General features: G+C 41.1%; 2 protein-coding genes across 3 annotated transcripts; one reads left to right on the forward strand and one right to left on the reverse strand.

Annotated features, from left to right (window-relative positions):
- The first annotated feature begins 224 nt into the window (after positions 1-224).
- On the forward strand, positions 225-7,534 carry RSRP1 (arginine and serine rich protein 1). 2 transcript variants are annotated; one of them, XM_078379951.1, is made up of 6 exons: positions 225-617; positions 3,013-3,071; positions 3,792-4,385; positions 4,770-4,915; positions 5,428-5,471; positions 6,444-7,534. In XM_078379951.1, exons 1-5 carry the CDS (start codon positions 544-546, stop codon positions 5,434-5,436), a joined length of 882 nt encoding a protein of 293 aa, XP_078236077.1. In that variant the 5' UTR covers positions 225-543; the 3' UTR covers positions 5,437-5,471; positions 6,444-7,534. The 2 variants fall into 2 exon arrangements, with proteins under 2 accessions (XP_078236077.1, XP_020658904.3); XM_020803245.3 differs by lacking the exon at positions 5,428-5,471.
- On the reverse strand, positions 6,776-18,659 carry SYF2 (SYF2 pre-mRNA splicing factor). The gene is made up of 7 exons (XM_020803236.3): positions 18,517-18,659; positions 17,517-17,618; positions 16,286-16,411; positions 15,350-15,467; positions 15,134-15,224; positions 13,345-13,443; positions 6,776-12,707 (listed from the first exon to the last, which is right to left on the reverse strand). The coding sequence occupies exons 1-7, from the start codon at positions 18,556-18,558 to the stop codon at positions 12,542-12,544; spliced, it is 744 nt and encodes a 247-aa protein (XP_020658895.3). The 5' UTR covers positions 18,559-18,659; the 3' UTR covers positions 6,776-12,541.
- Between the last annotated feature and the right edge of the window lie 416 nt (positions 18,660-19,075).

The raw sequence follows: 19,075 nt of genomic DNA on the forward strand, positions 1-19,075 counted from the left end.
GCTGCCACATGTTCATGTCTTTTTTTTTAATTTTGTTTCTCTGGATTTAGCCTGATAGGGATCGCACGGGGACTCCCCTCCATTGTTAACTGACGAATCCTTCTTGCGGCCTAGGCAAAAAGGGAGGGCGCAGGCTCCTCGTTTCTATGGCTACGGTCCTTGGCCCCCGCCCTGGCTCGTTCTCCCGCCTCGCCAGCCCCCCTTGCGGCGCATGCGCCCTGTAGGCATTGTTACATAACAAAGCCCGTGCTCCTCCCCCTCCCCTCGCCGGGCGAAGTTGTTTTTCTGGAAGCTTCGACGCTCCTTCAGTTGGTGTCGGGACGCCATCGCGAGCGGGTTGACCTGGCGGCGGCTGTTGGCGGGCTGTTTTCCGAACGCTTTTTATCGGTCTCGGGGACGTTTTTTTGGCTGCATCTCCTTGGAAGGAGCCCCGTCGAGCTGTTATTTTTTAAAAAATTATTATTTTAGCTTTTTATATCATCCCACGGAGACTCTCGAGCATCCCTCCGGCCCTCTTTTCCTCCCCGTTTCTGACTTTCCGTCATGGCGGTGACCAACGAAACCGGCCTGTCTCCTCAGGCGCCTCCACAGAGCCAGAATCCGTCCGCCTGGTACCAGTGAGTCTGAGGCCGTTTTTAATTTTGTCGTGGGAGGAAACGGGAGGACGAGCTGAGGAGAAGGCCGGGAGGACCGTTGCCCATTGATGGGGGGGGGGGAGAAAGCGGGAAAGTGGCCTGCTGTTTGTTTTTGTTGGGTTTTTTTTTTGCCTCAGAGTTAAAAATAGATGGGTAAACACGGGTCTTTCCACGTTGGGTGAGAAGGAGAACCAGAGACTATAAACAGCCACGCCGGGTTGCTTCCCCCCTTTTTTGGGGGTGACGTGACTTCGACGATAACATGGGCTGAGGAAGAAATATTTATTAAATAAATAGGTAAATATTTTTTTTTTGGGGGGGGAAGAGGACCGGGCTTGGCATTCCTGACCTTGAGGGAAGAGTAGGGCAAAAAATTAGGGTGGATAAAAAATCCGTGATTTCCCCCAAAAGTCAAATTGATTAGTATCACGACTTAAATGATTAACAAATGGATTTGTTTAAATCGTCAAACGCCTGGTTTTAAATTAGAGAAATGTAGCCAGTTCGGGTGGGGAGGAGGGGAAGCCTGCGGGTGCCTCAACCACACCCTTGCGAGGCGGACCCGTAAATCTTCTTATTCTCCTCTGGTTGGATTTGCAGAAGTCTCCATTTGCTTGAGAGCCTCCCATAGGCTATAATCAGGTCAGGATTGCGGTGGGCTATTTATAGGCGAAACCCGAATTTTCGCTCCGTTTTTTTAGGAAACCCGGTTTTGGACCAACCCCAGACTGTTCTACAAAAGCAACGATCGCTTCCTTGTCCACACTTGTTTCTGCCCTGATGCTTTTTCCGGGCCCGCGCCCCATTGTTTCTTCCCTCTGTCCAGGATAGCCTCCATGGAGATCTAGGGAGCAACATAGACACAGTTCCCACGTATTCCATATATGAGCTTTGAGAAGGATACTTAGTAGTAGAAGTAGGAGGAGGATACACTTTTATTTCGTTACATTTCCAGATCTATATGGCGGAGGACCTGATAAAAATGTTGTACCCTTCGTGGTAAAGGGAACACGCAGGAGAACATGTAATAGTTATGTAGACAGCCCCAAAAGTCCTGGCTCTGGAGGAAGTAAGATAGGTGTGAAGGTGATCAAGCATGTATTTGGTCATTGTTTTGGTCTTTGCTAAAAGGACAAATTTAAGTTGCAATAAATTGAAGAAACTTGTACAGAGGTAACATGGAAGTCTTGAGTTAAGTAGTATATAAGGTGGTTGTATATTTTATCCCTGACGCTTTTTAATATATAAAAAATAATCTCCAATCATTTTAAAGCCTTTCTAAAATTGTCTTGTTTTTTAATGGTTTAAAACACATTGCAGTTGAGAAAATAACATTGTAGGGATGGGTCTTGCCAGAGTTAGGGTTGACCAATGTTTCTTCTACTATGTGGACTTGTTTGTTTGCTAGTGTTGGACTTAAAACTATTTTAATTGCTTGATCAGGAATTAGGCCTTTATGTAGAAAAGTGACTACTGGTTGATCAAAGCCTGTCCAAAGAGTTTTTGGTGGAATGTATGGGGTGGATCTTGTGTGTAGTTCTGCTTGTTTGCAGTAAATCACTTACATAGTAGCAGTCCTGCCACCTACTTAGATTGCTTGCAAGATTGTTAAGAAATGAGCTGCTTTACTATCAGGAAGTTTGCTCAGAAGCCTTGAGGTTAGCACTACTTTGTGTTGGCTGAATGGTGTTATTTTGCAAGCATCTGCATGTAATATTTAAGGAACCTGTTTAATGAAAATTGTCAGTATATTTCCAGTGTTTCCTTAAAGTATATAGTGTTGACAAGAAAGATGCATTATTGGTGTCCTTTTTTGAACAAGCCTCATTGACTTTGATGAGGGGTTTCAGCAGCCATGCATGGGATGAAAACATGTTTTCTAGTAAATTTGTAGCAGTGTAGCTCAGTGGATTGGGGCACCAGGTTGTGGAGTGGGGGGGCATTAGAAAATTGACTCTCCCAACCAACCATCCTTCCCTCTGGCGGTTGGTAGGTGAGTGGAGCAATATGTAACCTAAATAATTTAATTGTAAAGTGCCCAGAGTGTGTTTTAAGCACTATGGGGCGGTATATAAGCAGCATGCTTTTACATTGTTGCTTTAGAAGGGAAGCTAATGTTTTATTACAGTAAAAAAGATTTGAGAGATCTCAACTTACATAGTACAGTAGATGCAAAAGCCAAGTTTTTTCTCAGCACTGTTTGGAAATGGTAAATTGAAGCAGCTCTGTAGTGCTTATTGCTAAAAGCTTTAAAATGCCTTTACTTAGTGGAGAGTCACTGGAGTCAGAGGTTTCTCAGAAGATCATATGAAGAAGCAAAGAAACTGTAGGATGTTTTTTAAACAGAACTCCAAAACCTACTTTTAATACCCCATAGGAGTCCCCAGTTGTTGGATGGAAGTTCTCAGCAGAAGGAGAATTCTGCAGCACCTGCTGGTAAGTAATGTATGGAATGTTCTGTCCATTCTGGTTGGTATCTCAATATTTTATTTCCCCAGCCCCATAAACTGTTTTGGGATGGATGGGAAAGGGAACTCAATGCAGAATTTATTTTTTGCATCACTGATCTGTGGCTGTGCCAGTGATTTAAGAGCTGCTGTTTGGATTTTTAGAAAATCAAAAGGTGTAAATTGTGCTATAAATACAGCAGCAGTTTGGCTGGCATTCTGAATAAGCTCAGAATGATCAATGAAGGTGTCAGGGCAGGGGAGCAAGGAAGAGCAAATTCATAGAACAAACATCTTGTTGGAGATAAAATGGCTGCTTGTTATGTAATAGCGGCCATCTTGATTGTTTAATATTTAAGCTGCTCTGTGGTTGTTTATCTTATTTGTGTGTACACAATGTCTCAGTGTTACATCTTCATTGCTCTGGTAGTCAATGGACTTGGCAGCCAAGTAAGCCTGTGTAGGCAGGATGTGTTCTTAAGTTAGAATCAGACATTTGGAAAGTAGCTCGTGATAATTTGTCAAATCAAAAACTTAGACCATACTATTTGTATGCATTATGATGTTTTTTTAAAAAAACTTCTAAGTTAGCACGCCAGAAATGTAAATTGTATTGTTGTTTATGACTTAAAAGCTTCAAAACACAGGTGAAATCTTGCTTCTTTTTTTGTCCTTATCCCCCCCCCTACCCTGAAAAAAAACCCACCAGCAGTTGTTTCTGGACAACAAAAGACAGAAGGCACAGGTTCTGAAAATACTCAGAATGAAAGATCCAGCAGGAAGACAGATGAGATGACCGACTTCATGGATGACTTGACCTTGAGTTCACCCAGAGAGAGGTCCCGTTCAGTGTCGAGGAGCAGCTGTAGCAGGAGATCCTCCTCAAGATCATCTAGCAGGTCATCTTACAGTTCAAGATCTAGTTCAAGCACCTCTTCTTCAAGAAGCTGGAGTAGATCTAGGAGCCGATCACGATCACGTGCTAAAAGGAATTGTTCTCGGAGGAACAGAAGGTATTCAAGATCTTATTCCAGGAGCCGATCAAGATCACGAAGCTACCGATACCGAGAAAGGTACCATCCTAGATACTATAGCAGGTACCGTCGCTCTCCTCCAAGACACAGATCACGAAGCCGTTCACCTAGAAGATCATACTACAGAAGGTCTTACTCCAGAAGCCGTTCAAGAAGCCGAAGATGCTATGGATTTGGAAGAACCATCTATCCCGAGGCTTACAGAAGCTGGAGAAGCCGTTCTCGATCAAGATCTCGCAGTAGAACTCCTCTGCGCTTGACGGAAAAAGGTATAGAGAGAATTGAGTTCTCAAAGTTGCACTATGCTAAGTATCCCCAGGCTGACTTCAGGAAGTTCCAAATGTGTTTCCACTGGAATCTGTACACAGCTGTAGTTTTCTTAATTGGGAAAAGTATTGAGTCTCAGGGAAAATAGTTATGCATTTGAGGTTTTAGAAATTCAGTGCTATAGTTTTTATATGTGAAGGTCAGCAGTAAGAATCTGTTTATCTGAGTTATTAAGAATCAGGGAGGCTATGAACAATTCACAGAAAGTGAGAATAGGGGAACTTGGTAGCTTCCAGGTTAGACTGACTGGGAGGGGTATGTATGATGATCATCAAATGAAAAATTAGACTGTCCTAAGAAGATTCTTGGTCTTTTGTTTTTGGTAGAAAAGAGAGAACTACTGGAAATAGCAAAGGCTAATGCAGCAAAAGCCCTTGGAACAGATATTGTTTTGCCAGCCAGCTTGAAGATTGCTACACAATTGAAAGAAAATGAAAGTGGCAAGCAAAAAGAGGAAAGTGTGGAACCTGATGTGAGTATATGAAACAGCTCTCCAGATGCTGAAGGTACAGTCTTTTAAATGCAAGTAAAACAATAAAGATGTCTTACTTAATAAATTTGGTGCCAAAATTTCACATAAATCTAGTGAGTAGACCCATTATATCAGTGGGAACTTTGTAAGACATCAGTTAATGTAAACTTCAGTGACTCAGTGAGTCTACTGTGCTCCAAATTGGCATTTGATTTGGACCTAGTTTTTTTAAGTGCTCAGTTTTTTGAAACTATGTCAAATTGTAGCTTGTTATAGTAGAATGACTCAAGTCATCACTGAAAATACTGAGATTCTGTGAAAATGTTACTCAATTCCTATCAATAAAACTCCCTCAGTTTGGTTTGCACCTCATATGTTTTGGATAAAGTTAATGAATAGTGGTTAAAGTTCATACTGTTTAATACTTGTCGGACTGTTGTGCAACAAATGTTCCCGGAAATTTTTTATCCAGACACATAGCGCATTTTACGTGCTTTATTTCTGTTTTATAGAAATCATGAATATGATGTCGAGCACTGATGAAGAAAATCTGGTGGTAATTAAGTGACTGTGGGCTGTAGTTGTGTTTAGGGGAGGGAAATATGAACCAAGTTGGTAAAAGCTAAATTCTTAATGATTGAAAAAAAATTACACATAAGAAATAACCATATTATTTGCTCCTCTATAGCTTCTGGAGCTTATGTGTATTTCATACATTTAGCAAGGGTATTCCACAGTTTTAAAACTGTCAGTGATTCTTAGTGTATATACAGTATAATTGTTGACAATCAGAAGAACCAGCTGGCATCACTTACAGTAAGTTATTTACAGTATCTTGAGCACTACAATAAAGGCTGCATGTCATCAAGTCACTAGTTTGTTGGTTAAACATCTAAAATTCAGGCAGGTGAGACAATAAATAGCCTATTTGCTTTTAAAAAAAGCATAAGATGCTGGCAATGTGCAGTAACCTGTCTGCATTTAACCACAAATATAACCATGGTTATTTGAAAGTCTGGTAGCCTTGTTAGGATATACTTCCAGATAGGTAGGCTCAGTGTTGCATCAGTGTTGTGTGCATGCTACCTCAGCGGTTAGACTAATTGGGCAGCCAAGTGACATAGTTTTTAAAATAGGAACCATCACTCCCTAGCAGTCCAGAAATCAGACTGAAAACTGTAAAAAAGGAAATTGGCACTGAAAGGCACAGCCTGCAATCCAAACATGAGTTAAGAAAGAAACTGAACAGGTACTTTTAGTAGTTCACTTTGCAGTCACAGATTAAGTTCAGCAAGACTTGATTGCCATGGCTTGAAAATACATTTATACAAGGAAAAATACTCAGTTTTATTAAGAAATACTGGTTGGGAATTTACTTGGGTACTGATCAAAAGAACTCAGAAAAGGGGGGGAGGAATCCAAATATGAAAAATTGATGGAAGAGTTAATTGTATCTCTTATCCTTTATTTTAATACACAGGCTGAGTTCTTTTGATCTTTTCTCACAGTGAAACATTTTCTTTTCCAGAAAACAGTGGGCCTGAAATCAGGAAGTTTCACTTCTAAAGAGACAGTACTGTCTCCAGGAAGAGAAGAGAAAAAGAGTCCAGCTGGGCAGTGGATTCCTGTTAAAAATGAGAATATGCTGTTCCATAGTTTTTCACCTAGAAGCACGTCTTTTAGAGCACGCTAACATCAGTGTTCTGTATGTTGAGGCATTATGAGAGCTGAAAGCTCAGAATTCAGGGCTTAAATACAGAATACTTAAGCTGTGTTTGAGATTAAATTTATTTTCTAGACGTAAGATGGAGTACAGATGCCCAGAAATTAAAGATGGGGAACCCTTGTTTCTTTACATTCTTTTTCTGTTTTTGTGGTAGATTACATTTCAGGTAGGTAACTTCTCTGTGTGAGTAATGTAGTATCTTTCAGTGTTTTAATGTTTGTGTAACTTGATTAATACAAATAAACCTATGTTTTGTATACTTCCAAATATTTGATTCTATGCTTCAAACAGTGATTTATGGCTCTTTGTGGTAATTCATTTGGCTTGTGTAGTTGTCTCATATTTCTTTTTAGCCTGAATGTTGCCATAATTTGGAAGTGGCACAAAGAAAAAAATCCTTTGTGCTCTTAACTGGGTGAAATTAACCCTTTTTTAGTCGTGACAGAATCGGCATAATTGCACTCCATCCACTTTCAGGGACTCTTACATTGTCATGTATAATTCTCTGAACTAGTTTTGCATGCATGAAGTATAGCTGTTGCTAGATAAAAGCTTGCTTCTAGATCTTGAAATTCTTGATTCATTAGCTTTTTGCTCCAAAGGTTACTGTGATCCATATTCCAGGACATTCAAGCAGAACACAGCACAGTCAGAAAAGTCTTCGAGTAATGCTAGTGGAGTGGTGCTGAAGTGTCTGCTTAGATCTCATGGGGTGGGGCATTAGGACATCCATGAATTGTGTAGCTGTCACTAAATGTGGTTGGCTTATATATTTAAGGAAGAATTTGTTCAGAAACTAGTTAAGGATGATTTTGTATACATAGTACTTAAATCTGCATAAAACTGGAGCATCTGTATCAAATGAAGACCTTTAAATAAACGTATTCTCCGTATTGTGTGGCATTTTATTGAGCATTATGAAGGGAATGGGACAGAGATGCTGGAATAAACTACTTTTTATCTGAGCAGATAGTATTTAAAATGAAATAGGCAAATGGTGTGTCAGGCTAATGGAATACAGAAAATGCTTTCCCTCAATTCACAGCTGAACTAGAATATCCTGAATTTTTCAATGAAAATTTAGCGCCCTCTGCAGGCACCAACAAAGCCCATGTGATTGTGAGTTTTTCACAACCACACAACCTTTTTATGTAATTGCAGTAACATTCCAGCAGCTTTTTGATTGTGCTTCACCTTGACCGATGCAACCAATTTGGAAGTAAAAACGATCACCAACAAAAGACATGGTTAACTTTGTTAGCCAAGATGTGTCATAAAATATTCCATGTCTGTTTTCAAAGTTGTACCAGCTAAGACGAAGGCAGTGACATCAGTATGAAAAATCTGCCATATGCAGATTGGGGTAGTTCTTTATCCTTTCCAGTGGTAAAAGCTGCTCAGGTAATTCCATTTTTGGAGCATTCTGCAGAGGCATGATAAAGTAGCTCCACTTGCTTGGGTGAGGGCATTCTTTGGAAAATAAATTTTGAGAGCCAGGCATTCAAGGAGCTGATGTCATGCCCAGTTGCTGTGGTTGAAAATGAAACACAGTGGTTTTTAGTACAGTTGCCCAAGAAGCTGGACCATGTAGCTGGTAGATCTTCAGGGCAAAAACAGTTCAATAAGGAGCTTTCATTATTTCTACTGCACACGACTTGCTTTAGGAGAGTAGCTCTGTCTTGTGTGTAGTGACTGATGTGCTGAGTGCCCAATACACAGCCTCAAAAGCAATCTCAACACTGCCATCCAAAGAAGCAGATAACAGCAGCACTATGGTTGTCATGGATACATCAAGCTACACTTGGAAAGATTACGGAGAATTATCCTACTCTAAATTTTACCAGGTCCTACTACAGGCCCAAATGCCAAATATACAAAACCTTATGAAAAAGTCACTGAAAATATGTGAACAAATCCTGACTCACAGCACAAGAACCTCCACTACCATCTAGCTAAAGGTTCCCCTTGACAATTTGTCCAGTCGTGTCCGACTCTAGGGGGCGGTGTTCATCTCCGTTTCCAAGCCGTAGAGCCAGCATTTGTCTGAAGACGACCTTCCATGGTCACATGGCCAGCACGACAGACACTGAACGGCGTTACCTTCCCACTGAGGTGGTACCTATTTATCTACTCACATTTTTGCATTTTGCATGCTTTCAAACCACTAGGTTGGCGGGAGCTGGGACAAGCGATAGGGCTCATTCCGTCCTGTGATTTGATCTTATGACCGCAGGTCTGACCTTGCAGCACAGAGGCTTCTGCGGTTTAACCTGCAGCGCCACCGTGTCCACTACTGTTTACCAAAAACCAGGGAAATCACCTACCTCTGGATAGGTGAGCTCCATCCTCAAACCACATGCCACCAACATACCTAGCTATTGTAAGAGATATCAGAGTTTCTAAGGAAACTTCACTCATGACCTGACAACACCATCTTAGCAGCTCTCTACCTTCTGCAACTTTATTCTACATCCAGATCAATGGAACAACACCACTCCACAATACATAAGTTATAAATGGTGTGCAGTAGAGCAAATCAACTTAAGGCAATTCTGAAAACAAGGGCAGCCGAAACAAAAAATAATTTTGAAACTATAGTGGTGACCCGCAAGATGGGTGCTCCGTTTAATGACGAAACCGCTTGACGTCGATGTTCCCTATGGGGGAATTTCGCTTTGCAATGATCGGTTCCCTGCTTCGGTAAACGATTCTCACAAAGCGATGATTTTTTAACAGCTGATTGGCAGTTTCAAAATGGCCACTGGGTAAACAAAATGGCCACCCGCTGTTTTCAGGGACAGATTCCTCGCTGCACAGGCAGCGAAAATGGAGGATCTTCGCTGGACGGTGAGTTTCCAGCCCATAGGAACGCATTAACCAGGTTTAATGTGTTTCTATGGACTTTTAAAAATCGCTTTACGTTTTCGTTCTACAGTAATTTCGCTGGAACGAATTAACATCATAATGCGAGACACCACTGTAGATTAGGTACAGCAGTAGTAGGTGGTCTTGCTGCCAAATTCGGCAAAGGATTTTCAAGTTGAATTTTTTAAAATAAAGCTGTCTTCCCCCGGCCATACAAAACAACCGGAATATGTCTTGACATTTAAAATGGCTCATGTATATTGAAAAGACCAATCTTGCTTATACCATGTTTCATGCAAACAAAGAAATTGCCCCTTGTTTCGTGTCCCTTCGTGAACAGAAGTGAGCACAAGAGGGTTATCTTGTAGACCATCTTTACTGCTGCTATTGAGTGTTGTCAACATTTAGACTTCTTTTGGGTACGTAAAGTTTGGTATTCTTTTTCCTGCGGGCAACATGGGCACAATATTGTGCAGCAATATTAAGCCATTTCCTGGTACTGTATTTTGAATCATGGATACAGAACACAATAGCCCACATTCATAAACCAGATGGCTTTTTTTTTTTGAAGAATATAATGGCTGACCTAGAACAATGCTTTTAAAAAATGTTTGTACTCCAAAACCACTCAGTACGCTTGGCTCACAGATAGGGAGCCCCAGAGAAAGTCTACTTTGACTCCAATAACTCATCTGAACATCAGTCTTCGCCTGGACCAATCCACACAACAGGTGCATTTTCTTGACACACTGAAACTACAACATGAACTTAGCACTACATTGTACTGAAAACCCCCTGACTGATATGCCCACCTGCATGCATTCAAATTCTGTACACACACCACTACATTTATTGCTTACAATCAAGTGCTCAGGTACAATTGCATCGGCTTGGACCCACAAGACAAAACTCCAGAAATCTACAGAAAACATTTTTCAGATTACAATACCCATCCGATATGGTTAAAAAACAAATTAACAAGGCCAGATGAATACCCAGAAGCAACCTATTGCCAAGACTGACCAAGAAGAGAAAATGATCAAACACTGCTGGTTGTCACTTTCAGCCCACAACTAAGACCACTCACACACATCAAAAACAAACTCCCAACCCATTCTTGACAGGAGTACTTCATCCCCCCCCCCCAAAGCAGTTGACGGTATACCTATACTTGCTTACAGACGACCCCAAAATCTCAAGCGACTATTGACACACAAGTTACACAATATGGACACAGCTATGGAGGTTATACCCTGCTACAAATCCAGATGCCAACTCTTCCCCTGCATTTACTCTGGTAACGCAATCACAGGACCCAACAATGCCACATACATGAGACGACTCCCTGGAAAAGCCTGATGTTGGGAAAGTGTGAAGGCAAGAGGAGAAGGGGACGACAGAGGACGAGAATGGCTGGACGGTGTCATCGAAACATGAATTTGACCCAACTCCGGGAGGCAGTGGAAGACAGGAGGGCCTGGTGAGCTGTCAGACATGACTTAATGACTAAACAACAATGGAGAGCGCATGACAGCTGTGCTGCCACAACGACAATCTGTGCATGATCCAGGATTGTTCCCACCTATTCTTTAGCCATTACCAAATGCAAAATACTACAATAATTAAGTTATCTGCTGTCATTTTCCATAGCCATGTTCCTTCCCAATCACAGCAATCCTTACAGAACAAGCTTCAAAAGTCAGTGATTCTTCACTCATTACCATATGCCATTTTTTCAGGTTTTTTTAAAAAATAGGCTGAGGCTCCTTTAGCCATTAATCATAACTGTTTACAGACCAAAGCTTCAAAAGCAAACTGAATATAAAACAAGAGTCTTAAATCATTCCTAGGTGTGAAATGCCTCAATGACACACAATTAACAACTTCATTGTACCAACCATCACTGTCTATCCTAGAGCTATGTATGGATGTTCTGCCATACAGTGGACCCTCTACTTAAGGAATTAATCCGTATTGGAATGGTGGCTGCAAGTCGAAAAGTCTGTAAGTCGAATCTCCATTGACCTACAATGCACTGAAAACAGATTAATCCCATAACCAGTGGTTTTTATTCTATTTTTATTCCATTTTGGTTTTTTTCTGGTCTGTAAGTCGATTCTCTGGCTGCAAGTCGAATCTAAATTTTGCAGCCAGAGAAGTCTGTAACTCGAAAAGTCTGTAAGTCGAGCCGTCTGTAAGTCGAGGGTCCACTGTATAGTCCCTATTCTCACTCTTACGTCTGAAGAAGTGGACTTGTTCCACAAAAGCTCACATTAAAATGTAACAGTATTTAAGGTGCCACTATATCCTTGTCATGTTTATTTTTAATTTTTTTGCTCTTACTTTGTTTTGTCTCTTGCTGAATTATGCGGTTTCACCTCAAGCAATACAGGATGAATTGTGGCCATTTTATGTGGATTATCACCTGATACATTCTCCATTGCCTTGCATCAAAGGATACGGATTCTGTTGGAATGTCTGACAATAATCTACGGAAACATTTTTATCCAAGCACTGGTAAAAACAGAATTCCCAAACCTTTTCTCCTTTACACAGGGACTACCTGCAAGTTTCCTTTCCAATTGAAAGAAAGTCTATTACATTTCTTTATTTACATTTGTGACTTGATATTTATCCTATTTTTGCAACAACCGAAAGGAGTCTACAACAGGTGCTTCCTTCTAGTCACTCCATGAGGCAAACCCAAAAAGTGTCAAACAAACGTCCAGTGCCTAACCTTGCTGATCAGAGAATGACCGTCCTCTCTAGCCTGGGGGCACAAGGCCACTTTCTAGAGAACAACTGCAAAATATGAGTTTACTGATGATTTTTGAGCCACTAATCATTTTGCACTTAACACAAGGACTTATATTCATAAAATGTTTCTGAACTAACAAGTGAGTAGCTTTGTTAAATGGGAAGTTTTCTCTTTACAATAATTTGTTTTCAAGTTCAAGGTCCGTTTGTGAAACAAAAGTTTGAAAGTCTGTTTAAAACAAAAACCCTGGATAAAATCATATTGCTCAATCTGCCTTCTAGACAGCTGTTCCTCTTTCCAGGTTCTGCTTAATTTCTGCAGTGTATTTTCCATAGAACCTCTCGGCCTTCTTATTGAACTTGGCGTTCCGTTCGTTAATATAGTCGATATCTGCATCGTCATTATAAGGGCGTCTCCGGCTGTACTTCTCACGTTTTTGGATTCTGCAAGAGAAGTTGATGCAGTGAGGGTTCACATTCAACATAATTCTCCTGTGGTGGCCTGTTGTCTTCTTTGACACAAAGAGGAACCCCATTCTCTTTTGGCTGGGCAGGCAGAAGGCCCACACCAGCCTGCATTAATAGTGCACATCAGAGCAAGCAGGGGAAGGAGATAGAGGGCTCTGGATGCAGAAATGCTCTGTCCCAGCATTACCCTCCCTCCCCCAAAACTAACTATAATTCTAATTCAGAAATAGATTCATGATACAACCTCTTCTAAGAGACATTTACTTTTTTTTAATACACAAGAACCATCTGAGCAACCAGGTTTACAAGGGTCACAAGCCAAACCTATGTATTTAGGTATTGCTATTATAATAGGCTGGACAATCTGTGGTGGGGACCATAGAAGTGTCTCCCCAGGGATCATCACTGGTCCACATATACTCATCCCTGGAGCACCACTTCTGTGGTCCCTACCATCACATTTTTATTTTCTCATTCTTGTTTAAAAGCCATTTTTGTGTCTTCCTGTAGCTGAAAAACATTTTAATTTAAAAAAAAAAAAAAGCTGGCATGTCTGGTTGTTGTCATATGGCATTAAGTCAGAACTGACTTACAGAAAACATTAGTCACTTACTGTTTCTCAAGATCTGAAACCATCCTGTCAACGCCTTCTTTACATGGCACATGGGTTCCATGGAGAAGACTGTTTGAAGTTGGGTAAAACTCTTCACCACTGAATGGAAGATGCAGGGAAGAACAGTGATTAATACTGTGACTGATGCAATCTGCTAACATAAATGTATTCCAGGCTTTCTGTTCAGTGCCTGTCTACTCACAGAATATTTTCCTTTTGAAACAAAACAGCATATTGATCTAGTAAAGAATACTTAATTAATAAACGGCCCTCTGCAGCCAATACTTCAGCTATATCAATCCCAATTTCTAAGAGTTATCTTTAGTTCTTTATAAAGCACAGAGAACTGGAATCAACCAGTACACATACATAGTATTTCACCAAAATAGCTGACTGATTCTGAACTGTGTGCCCAGGTGTAGGAGCTGCCTAGCTAGAGTTTGGCAATTACTCCAGGGTAACAAAGGATTGTTACTTCAGTCCTCAGCTGTGTATCTACTCTGGAACCCTTGAACAGAGTCAGGGTGGCTCCATTCTTGCAGAGCTTCCAGTCGACAACCAGAACTGTATAATTTGAGATGATCTTTGTTAAAACAAAGAGTTTAGAACCTTTAAACATCCCCTTGAATTTCACATGGATTTAAACAACTATAAACAGCCCCCAGAACCTAGTGCCTCTATTGTACCATATACTTTGAACAGTTTATTTTATAAAAAGGTGGTGGGGGAAGAGTTCTAGTGTTATTGCCACTTTACTCAAGATTACAACATGAATTCCCCATCTATACCTTTGGGTTCACTTTTGTAGATTGCAGAATTTGTGATAAAATCAAATAATGGTAAGTTGTGTCCCAATAAACACCATCTTATTGCTTGTGAGAAAGCAAGAGCAACAGAAGACTTACGACCAATGTCCAGAGGGCTATACAGGATCTACAGAGCAGTGAAAATGTAGCTGCCTATGGCCTGAGCTTTCACAGGCAAGAGATACAGTGAGCCCTTGAATGAAGTCAGCTCTTGCTTACAGAAGAACTTGCACGTGAAGAAAGTCACCCCCACAAGTACAACAAAGCTTGGCCCTTCTGCTGCTACAGCAGATATGGGTACTTCATAGAATCCAATTCTCTAAACACTTTTCATCATGTAAACCATATGCTTTGTCAGTATCCCATGACCAAGTAAAGTTTTCAAAAAAAAAAATCCTGTTTCTATTGCAAACTATTTCTATGGGTCTATTTCAGTCCTAACTAACATCTTATGTTAATGGAAGCCCTTCTATATTTTAATCATTTTATCTTTTATTGTATTTTAGTTGTTGTAAGCCGCCCAGAGACCTTTGGGTAGAGTGGGCGGCATATAGGTTAAACAAACAAATAAATAAATTACTATGATATCAGGTATAGGCTTGTAATGCAAGAAAAATAAAAATGAGAGACAGCCCTATGGAGTTTGCGCTTTGTGAATGATGTTAGGTTCACACAGCAACCTATTCAGTAGCCTTCAGGTGATCATAAGAGAAGTTATGAGAACAGACAGCTTACTGCTACACCATCATCTGTATTCACCTTAAGTCATCACTGATACTATTTGGGTAATGATCAACAGGGGACGAGGTCGTCACTAGATGGACCAGAAATCAGCAGAAATGCTGTCTAGAGGGCTGCTGTAGCAGTCAGTTTTGACAACCGGTCTTCTAGCCACCCATAGGCTTTTATGAAGAACTGCTACTGTACAAAAAAGATCACATGACCAAGAAAAACTCATGGGACAATACGGAAGTTGGACTAACCTTTCTTCTTTCAGCTTTTCATATTGCTCCAGGTCAGGTTTGATCTGCCTGGTCAATCTCTGATACTGGCGTAATTGAGCCGCTGCATAATCTACAAAGCAAAGACATCTGCTATTAAACAGGAAGCCCGTAAGACACAACCTGCTGCAAAAAACAGCCTTCACTCCACTCACACATAAGGGCTGGAAGATGCAAGGGCAAACTCTTCCTTCTTACCTGAAAACCCAAGGTCAGGATTTTTCTTCTTCTTCTTCCTCTCAAATCGCTCTGCATCCTCTGCGCTGATTTCTAGCAATTTCACCCTCTCGTAATCCTCTCCTTTGGCCAAACACTCCTAGTATATACAGTAGTAAAACAAGCTTTCATATTTTAAAACACATTCTCAAATCTTGTCACGGTGATACTGAGAGGATACCATGCCTCTCAAAATATAATTAAAAGTATCATCCTACACACAGTAATTGTCAACTGGTACAAGTTTAACTTCCTGGCACCTGTGAATGACAACTTGTGCCTTTTCTGTTGTCTCATCAGAACACCCCCAAAGAGGGTGAACCTAAATTCGCTAGATATGTCACAAGAAAGCATTAGGGAATTAAGTTGTTATGTTTTTGATAGGAATGAAGCTACGGGCATGCATATTTGTACACAAAGTTTGTATCTGTACATTCACTGAATTGTTTCATTTTTGCTGATTTTAAATTGGTGAATATATAATTTGAGGAACATGTCAGAAATAAACAATGTCACCTTCTTTACTTCAATGCTTTGTAAAGAGTGCCACATCTACAACATGGAAATAAGACTGCCTATCATTCAGCAGGGGTTATGAGAATCACTGATACTGTGTATGTAGCATTTGCTGGATGCTACAGAGCATGATATAAAAGAGTAGAAAGTGGAATACAAATCCAACTAATAAAAATAATACTTTTTAATTGAATTCAAGGTTGTCAGTGGTTAATTTTTTTGTATGAAAGAACGCTTCCCTGTTCTTGACCAGTAGAAACACATAATTATGAGGCAATTGGGCCCACAAAATGGGCCCAGAGTTTAGAACTACATGAGCCTGGGACATAGGCTGAGAACGATTTCTTCTGACTGTTGTGATGGAAAATGTATGCTATCTGTATTATTTGCCTACTTATTTACCTTTTTCTTTTCCTCCACCTTCAGCTCCCATTCTAAACGAGCCTTTTTAGCTTCCCAGTTTGCTGGCAACTTGAGCCTTTTATCCTCCTCCACAACTTCTTGATGATTCAACTTGCGAGCTTCATTCTTTAACAACAGCACAGTGAATAGATTGTTAGGTACTCCTTTAGCAGCTGTGAGCACATCTAGGTAACTTGAATCTAATATCCAAGAGAGAAATAACTGCCCATCTTCTAATCTAAGTACTGAAATACCAAAAGGATAGAGAAAAGAGAGGATATAAATATGTTCAAAAAACCCATCTTCAATTCGCACCTAAATATGCTCATAAACCCCACCTTCCAATTGCACACTATGGCCAAAAGCTTTTTGGGGGAAATTATGCATAAAGCAGTCCCACAATTGGTTTTCGCTCCCCTTGCCTGCCCCCTGCATGACTAATTCCATAATCGGAAGAGGACAGGCTGTATGAAATACAATCCCCCATCCCCAAAAAAATCTCCTACTGCCTGGTGAATTTTAGGTCCACTGCAAAAATTCATTTTGCTTCTTCAACTGATAACTGCTCCAAAAATCAAAGTGCAATTTTCTTTCACATGCACAACATTACCCAATTCCTTGGGGTTCTGCTCTGTTCCCCATCCTTCCTACCTCTCTCTGTAGCTTAGATTGTGGCACCTATATGAAAAGGTGCCACAATGTCTGCTATTGCTAAAGAAAAGAACCATAACGGGACTTCCTGCAAAACATACTGGATAATTTTTAGAACTGTTACACCAGGCAACATAGTATGTTCTCTTCTTGCTTTAAGCAAATGCTGAATAAAATTAAAATATTATTGGAAGTATAGCATATTTTATCCCTCAGTATTTTAAAGCCCAAAAGCAGACAAGGCTATAAGTATTTAGTCACACTGTTCTTAAGCTGCTTCTCAGCTTCATATCTGAAATGGACAGAGAGCAAGAGATAAAACAAATACAGTAGATAAACCAACAGTGTGTAATTCTCCAGATATGACACTGGGAATCTATTCTACTGAAGTGGCATTATCATAACTCTTTTGACATAAGAGTTCAAGACAGGGGATGTTTATCTCTCTCTCAGCTTAGACTCAGAAGATCCCACTAAAAGAGAAGTGGCTTCACAAACTGATGTTTTATCAGATACACACCCTAGCTAGCAAGCAGAGACCAGACCCGTGGCAACTTTGTGTTACAATGGAAGTTCGTACCCTTTTCAAATGAAGTTCTCTGAATTTTCGAAGCCGCTCTTCTCTCTTCTGTGCTGCCGCCTCCTCTGGTGTCATCTGATCTTCTGAACTGTCAGAAGTAGCCTGGAATATCACCCACATATATTACCAACCGTCTGCTTTCGAAGTTCATCGGGTCGTACCACAACAGAAGGAATCAGATGTACTGCCAGCACCTGAATCCGTTACGTCTACCTATCAAAGTGACATTAAACCCTGACATTCCCACAAGACTGAATACTATCAAGGTATGGTTCACTACAATTCCTGAAACTCCTAAAATAAGAAGAGAAAAACAGTTCACTGATGTTGTCCACCCTACCTGGGCAGATGGAAGGAAGCAAAGAATGGATCAGGGTCCAATGCAGTGCTTTGAGGACCCCAAGAAAAGAACCCAAAAGAAACAGACATATGCCTCAAGTTATACAAAAACAGAAGGACTGCCGTTCACCATCCTCTTATCCCCTATACTTCGTGGGGTTCCCACTCCAGTTCTCCTTCCGAGGTGCCCAGTGAAACTTGAATTCCCTGCATCTGCCTAGCTGAGCCAGACATTTTTGATAAGTCAAATTGCGACCTTTTATCTCTGGTCGTTCTTAAAACCCTTCCTCCTTCCCTGCTGCTCGCATTCCTATACAGCTAACGTTTCCCTCAGAAACAACAACAACAACAACAACACGCCCCGGGTTCCCCAGACAGCCCCCACCCCGCCGCCGCCTTCGACTCCCGCCTGGCGCCATCCACTCCCCCACCCACCCATTCCCGTCGCCTGGGCACGACCACGGCCGCCTCAGGCCCCTCTCGCCTTCCCTCTCCCAACCGCCAGGCCCTTCGGACACGCCGGGCTAAAGGGACCCCCTCCTCCCCATCCACCGACGATGGGAGTTGTAGTCCACACATTCGCTGGGCCTGGGCTTGGCCCTGAAGCTTCTGGCCTTTCCTCCCCGGGGACCCCCCCTGCCCTCGCTCCCGCGCTTCTCACCGGCTCGGGCGCAGGAAGGCCGCTAACCGTCGCCGCCGCCATTCTTTCGGTGTCGTCCCCAAACTGTGAACGCCAACACGTCCTTCCGCTTCCGCTCTCTGCTGGTGACGTCAGCGCCGGACGTAGAGGTCTAGGGAGGAAAACCTGAGAGGCGGCAAAAACCATAGAGCGGCGAGGAAGTTAGGTTAGAAATCCCGGCTCAAAGTACGCATGCGCAGTGGACGTTGAGGTAAAGGGGCCTGTCATTTATATGAATTGTGATGCAGCGCCGCCAAGAGTTTGGGACGGAAAATGCACAGCAATAATAATAATAATAATAATAATAATAATAATAATAATAATAATAATAATAATAATAATAATAATAATAATAATAATAATAATAATAACAACAACAACAACAACAACAATAACAACAACAACAATAACAATAACAATAACAATAACAATAACAACAATAACAACGTTTTCTCAATAGTTTTTATCCCAGAGCTATAATTGCAATTAATAATGAGCTTAAAGACCACCAGTAGTGAATAATTAGTTGGACTGTGTAACT

The sequence above is a fragment of the Pogona vitticeps genome, chromosome 9, assembly GCF_051106095.1.
Source record: "Pogona vitticeps strain Pit_001003342236 chromosome 9, PviZW2.1, whole genome shotgun sequence".
Classification (NCBI taxonomy): domain Eukaryota; kingdom Metazoa; phylum Chordata; class Lepidosauria; order Squamata; family Agamidae; genus Pogona; species Pogona vitticeps.